The sequence below is a fragment of the Vulpes lagopus genome, chromosome 5 (genome assembly GCF_018345385.1).
Source record: "Vulpes lagopus strain Blue_001 chromosome 5, ASM1834538v1, whole genome shotgun sequence".
NCBI classification, from domain to species: Eukaryota; Metazoa; Chordata; class Mammalia; order Carnivora; family Canidae; genus Vulpes; species Vulpes lagopus.
This window is the reverse complement of record NC_054828.1, coordinates 27730602-27736601: the sequence shown is the minus strand read 5'-3', so window position 1 is coordinate 27736601 and position 6000 is coordinate 27730602. Positions and strand designations below refer to the sequence as shown.

Sequence of the window (6000 nt, the reverse complement as noted above, 5' to 3'; positions counted from 1 at the left end):
TATCTATATAGTCTATTGATTTTAGTGGCTAAATGCTCCCAGCTGTACATATTCCTATGAAGATTAGCTTGTTCAAAGAAACAAATTGGAAAAAAAAAACAAATTGGAAATGTTTTTAAAAATAGAGGTATTATATAACTGAGACACAGTTTTGTGTCTTTTTTGAGACACAAATTTTGAGATCCTAAATATATGCTCTTCCTCTGCTGACTTCTCCACATTTTATGTTCATGGGTCATCCTGGCTAATCCACTGATAACCTAATTTTCTACAGAAATGCACAGGTTGGATTAATCAGATGCTAAAGTATTATAACTTTTAGAAATTTTATATTTTTAAGATATTGCACCAAATAGATAAAAACAGAGAAGAACCTACATTATCTTCTGATTTCCAAAAATAAACACTGAAATTTTATTGGAAAAAAGAATCTCAAAAAAAACCAAATCAACCCAACTAGGATTCTGAATGGTATATATATATGTGTATATATACACACAATGAAACTATATATGGCATTTCACTCATTGCTGGAGGACATTCTCCAAGCATCAGTAGAAAACATTTACACATATGACAGAAGCATGTTTGAAACCTTTTATTGAACAGGCAATGCATTGTGCAATGGTTAAGGACACAGATGCCTTGTGGAAAAGTTTAAAAATTATTTTTGGAAACAGTCTGTGAATTGCTGAACCTGGCTATGTTCCTTCCACTCCTGAGAGTGACTATCTTCAGGAAAACTGTTTTATAGCTGCTCTTGGAAACGGCATCCCTGTTTTACCAAAAATGTCATGCCTAATAGTAAACATGAAAGGAGAAGATGGGGTCCACAGGCAAGACAAGAACCAGAGACACAGGTTGATCTCAGGTGGAAGCATAGAGACACGTCCTCCTAGAAGACCTTGGTCTCCTCTGACCTTGCAGGCGCTTCTGACTTAGGCATTCATAGTTTGCTTCTTTGCTTCTACTCTCTTCCTGTCCAAGCCCTCTTTATCAAGGCAATTCTCAAAGACTCACATTCATACCTTTGGGCACAGGACCTTGTTCCTGGCCCTTTTCAATGGTGTTCTTGTTTTAGGGCACCTCTGGCCCAGGGTTGCGGCTGTGTGTCTGTCTTTGTTGGCCTGGTTCCTTCCTCTTCCCCAAGCTTGCTCTCCCATAACTTGATGATAAAATCACTCTTCAGCTTCACAGTTTGTTTGCCTTGGTTTACTGGCAGTTTTTGACTAAAGTGACCCGTCAAGGTAGTGGACATTCTGTAGCAGCAGGCTGTCAGCCTATTTTATAATTTGGGGCATGTCACTCCAAGCTTGAGATTTCTTTCTGGCAAGTTCCATCCAGGATGGCTGATCTGTGCTGGCATAACTGGCTCTCTTCAGCTGATGCAATTCTTTCTCCGTCATCACTGCAGACTGAGCTGCTGGAAAGAAGACAAAACAAACAGAAACATGAGAAATGAGTTTGGATTCCCACTTAAGCCTCTTGTGTTTCTTTAAAATATATGTCAAGGTCTCAACTGTGGTCTCAAACATAAAATCCGTTAATGCATAAACATGTAAAGAAGATTTAGGCATAGAATAATTTATGTAATAAAAAAGCCTTAAGAACAGCAGACCCCAAATGGTTCCAGGAATGCAGTGAGGTGAGAGAAACTTTCAGAATAAAACTGCCAAGAACTCTGGAGATCGGTTTGCACAACTGTGTGAATATTCTTCACACTGCCAAACTGTACACTTAAGAGTGGCTAGGATGATAAATTTAGTTGTATGTATTTTACCACAATGAAAAATATATTTAAAAATACTGATACACGTGACAACAGAGATGAATCTTGAAAACATTATGCTTGGTGAAAGAAGCCAGATACATTTTATTTTATGATTCCATTTATGAGAAATGTCCCCAAAAGGCAAGTATAAGGAGACAGAAAGTGGATTAGTGGTTGCCTAGACCTGGGCTGGGGAACAGTGAATGACTGTAAATGGGCATGAGGTTTCTTTTTAGGGTGAGGAAGTATTCTAAAATTGGATTGTGACGGTTGTACAAGTCAGTAAATATATTCTCATTGTCAATATATAGTTGCTGAATTGTACACTTAAAACAGGTGAGTCTTATGGCACATAAATGTCATGTCAGTAAAAGCTGTTTAAAAATGTCAATGTGGCAAAGTCATTCGGAAAAAGAAAACAAGACCAAAAAAAAAAAAAGCAGAACCAATCCCAGAAATGTATTCTAAAGTGTTTGGTGCTGCTTGCAGGTTTCATACCCAAGTTCTGGTGGGACAATGAGATTCCTCGTTGCAGCCCCTCCTGGAGGCAAAGCTTTGTCCCTTGCCTCCGGTCCACAGTGGGCTTGGCTGGAGCCACCAGGAAAGACTTGCTGCGGACAAAGTCAGCTTGTTTCATGGGCTCCTAATAAGACACAAGAGAGACACATGCTGTTCGGTCACCTGAGATTCCGAGAGGGGGCAAACATAACCAAAGGCAACAGGCTACAACATTTCTCTGCCAAGATGAGTCATGCCACTGGTACTTTTTTGGCAGAACTGTGACGTGGGCCCTTGCTGAGAGGAGCCTTTCGAATGCCAGACTCAGGCCAATGTGGGGTCTGCTATTAAGCTTACACAGGCATCATAGCTTCTGCGCTGTCCCCACCCTTGGCCTTCGCCCCACCTGTTGGATGGCAGGGGTCTCATTTCAAAGTCAAAGTGTATTGTATTGTCAAAGTATTTAGAAATAGTTTTGAGATTTTTTTATGACACCTGGTATGAACGTGGATGCCCCACACCAAAACGGCTAGTTAATATTTGCTTTATACGTTCCCCCAGCTTTCATGAAGGTTTTCAAGGGTAGGCACGATGGAGGTTTGGGTTCAAACGACAGGAAGCAGGTCCTACTGCAGGCTCAGGCTCATTCCCTCACACAGCTGGCACACATTCACAGGTTTATCACGGAGGCTAGCAGGGGGAATAGGAAAGCTGTGGGTCTCATCCTGCTTCTCAGCATCGTTGCTTGGACTTGAGAATGCTGTTTCAGTCCGGAGTGCAAAGCGGAAACCCAGCTTCCAGCCCGACAGCCCCACGTGAGGAATAAGCCCCCCGCAGGCAGCCAGCAGAGCAGCAAAGCCGGGCTCGTCCATCAGCGCGCAATGAGCCGAGATGGAGCTGCTGACATGGTCACCAGGCTTCTCGCTGAGAAGTTATTTTAACCCCGTTCCGTTTCTCCAGATGCTGAGCTGTGTTGCCTAGGAGGCAGGGAGCAGAGGGCTGCCTCCGCTGCCTAAGCCCTCTCCCCGCTTCCATCAGCCCGGCGCACACAGGGCAGCCGCCAGCAGGCATCACAGGCCAGGGTCCCTGCCACCACCACGCAGCCCCGGCCCCCGGGCCGGTCCCTCCTGTAGCCAGAGACAGAAAGCGTTTGCTCTAAGCACCTGGGCTCTCTCGGGCGCCTTGGAGGGCTTTCCTATTTCAGCCTTCCCCGTGCGGGCCCCGGCCTTGTCGGCCTTGTCGGCCTTGTCGTCCTGGTTTGGGGGCTGGTCCGAGGTCCCTCGTCGCTTCTGCCGAGCGATGGTGATCCAGGGTGGAGCAGGCTGGCCCTCGGCGGCAGGAGGCGGCCCCTTCTCTGTGGGTGAAGACACAAGGTTACGCAAAACATCCCAGCCCCTGTCCAGTCTCAGCTTTGGCTTCTCCCACACACAGGACACTGCACGGAGGGGCGGGGGGCCCGGGTGGGTGAGGGAGGAGGAAGGAGGGTCTGGGAGCCCTTCTGGCCAAGACGATTACTTTTCTTTAAGGGACTTGGTTTTGTTTTCTCATTTCAGGGTGCATCAAAGAGATGATGCTCCTCTAGTCTGAGCCACAAAATCTTAAATGCAGCTGCTCCTATCTATATATGCATTTTAAAGCCATCTTCCTCCCACAGAATACTTTCTGGAGATAAAAGTAAGTACATAAATAGGTAAGATTTCTTTAATATAAGCCTGTCGCTTTGGGCTAGTACATACTATGTGATTCCCGATTTGCCTGGAAGTTCGGCAGACACACTATTCTTCTTTTTTTTGTAATTGTAAGCATAACCTTCCTTTGGCAAAGTGACCCCCAAACTAGCCACCATTGTTTTCCTTAACGTTCTAGAGAGAAGACCATAAGGTCTTCTGCCATCAAGACCATAAGGTCTTGTGGAATTTTCTTCTGCAACCATGGTGCTTATCTCTGGAAGGTGATACTGTGTGGGAGGGTTGCTGTCCCTCTTTTCAACACTTCCCTATTTTCATATTTTTATGATGAAAATTCATTACCCTCAGCCACAGGAAAGAGAAGCAGGCTTACTTTCTTCAAGGAACCCTATGAATTAAATAGCGGCTTCTCACAGGTGTATCAGAAGCCCCCTGAATCCGAAGGTTCCCCACGAGCCTGCCTCTGCCACCACACAGAACAAAGACGGAAGCGGTCCCCAGAGGCCTGGTCCCTGCCCCCACCCCCACCCCCGCTACCCCTTCTACACAGTGCCCCTCAGTCAGCAAAGTGAAGGCAGGGTCCCTGTCACAGCAACACAGGAGACGTCTGGAATGAGTCAGTGTTGTTCTGGGTGGCCTGACAATGCCCCCCCCCCCCCCCCCTGCTCTGCTGTGATAGGGTTTTACTCTGTTCCTGTTTTTGCATCTAGTCTTTTTCTCTCTGTCCCCAGGGTCCCCAAGGAGGGGCAGGGGACAGGAGCCACGGTTCTGCAAGCTTCAGTCTCATGTCAGAGTTGGGAAGGGCCTCTGGCTTCACACACTGACCTCTCCCTGGGAGGGCAGCTGGAAATGGCACCCGCTCTCCTGGCTGCTCCCTGCTGGTCCCTGGTGGGGGGACCCCAGCTCTACCTCTTCCATTCATCCCTTGACCCCTCCTGCCTCCTCGGGCTCTCCTTGGCCTCCGACTTCTTCCCTGCTGCTCTGCAAAGTGCTTGGCTCTCGCACAGCTCAAAAAGAACTCTCCCCTGAGCCTCACCGGCCCCTGTTCTGGTCCACCCTCCACTCCAGTGGCCTCTGCCTGTGTCTCTTCAGCTAATTCCTGACTGGGCTACAGCAGGAACACTGCTCCCTCCAGCCACCTGACTGCTGCATCATAAATCCTGAGGTCTCCCATTCCCAACCTGCTCTACCCTTCCCCCCAGCACTGGTGGGGCTGCAGAACCACGCTTGGGAGACCTCTCCTCCGTGGGTGTTCCCTCTCCAGGTCCTCGTCGGACTCTTGCTCCTAAACCTGGGAATCTCCTTGTTCCTGACCCTTAACCTCATCTCTTCTTCCCTAAAGTGTTCCCCGTTCTGTTTGATTTCAACACTCAGATCTGCTCAGACTACTTTCTATTAGCCACAGCTCAACGTTTCTGCTCTCCTGCTCCTCCAGCCTCCCTCCCTCCTTCCATCCTTCCTGCCCACCGGCCCACTCTTCAGTGCTTGCAATGCGCAAGGACTGTGTGAAATGCTAAGGTGGAAAAATAAACAACCAGTTGTTTGTTCTTTCAAAATCTCAAAGTCTGTTGGGGGAGACCAAATACAAATAAGCAACTCTGGTGGAAACTGGAAGATGCTACAGTTTACAAAGTGCTGAGTGGATACAGGGTCTCACACTGACTGGTACGTGGCAGGGAAGGTGCTGTCTGGTTTGGGACCTGGAGAAGGGACCTTCCAGGCAGAGCAGAGGGGCAACGAAAGGCCTCCAGGTGGAAGGGGCAGAAGGCAGAGCCGTGGGCAGGCTGGCCGAGAGGGGCTGAAGGATCAAGCAGGGGCCAACTGAGAAGGGTCTTCTTGGCCTTTTTTCTGTCCATAATGGGGAGCATGGGGTTTCAACCAAGGGCACACTCTGGAGGCTGTGTGGAGAGGAAGTCAGATGGGGAAGGCTAGTAAGGAGGTGAGGAGGGAGGCTGTGGCCACAGTCCAGGAGGTCATGAGGGATTGGACACCCTGTTCCAGAATCATCCTTGCTTGCCCACAAATGGTCTGCCCAGCTGCTGC

At 48.1% G+C, this 6000-nt stretch overlaps 1 protein-coding gene across 3 annotated transcripts in view; it reads right to left on the bottom strand.

Annotated features, from left to right (window-relative positions):
- Positions 1 to 583: 583 nt before the first annotated feature.
- The window catches only part of CRACDL (CRACD like), a 128524-nt gene continuing 123107 nt past the window's right edge, over positions 584 to 6000 (bottom strand). For 2 of the 3 annotated variants that reach the window (XM_041756897.1, XM_041756896.1), the window contains exons 8-10: positions 3433 to 3623; positions 2270 to 2414; positions 584 to 1423 (exon numbers count right to left, since the gene is read on the bottom strand). In XM_041756897.1, coding sequence (XP_041612831.1) covers positions 1281 to 1423; positions 2270 to 2414; positions 3433 to 3623 — 479 coding nt within the window. In that variant the 3' untranslated portion in view covers positions 584 to 1280. The remainder of the gene's footprint in view (positions 1424 to 2269; positions 2415 to 3432; positions 3624 to 6000) is intronic. The other variant, XM_041756898.1, reaches the window with a different exon arrangement.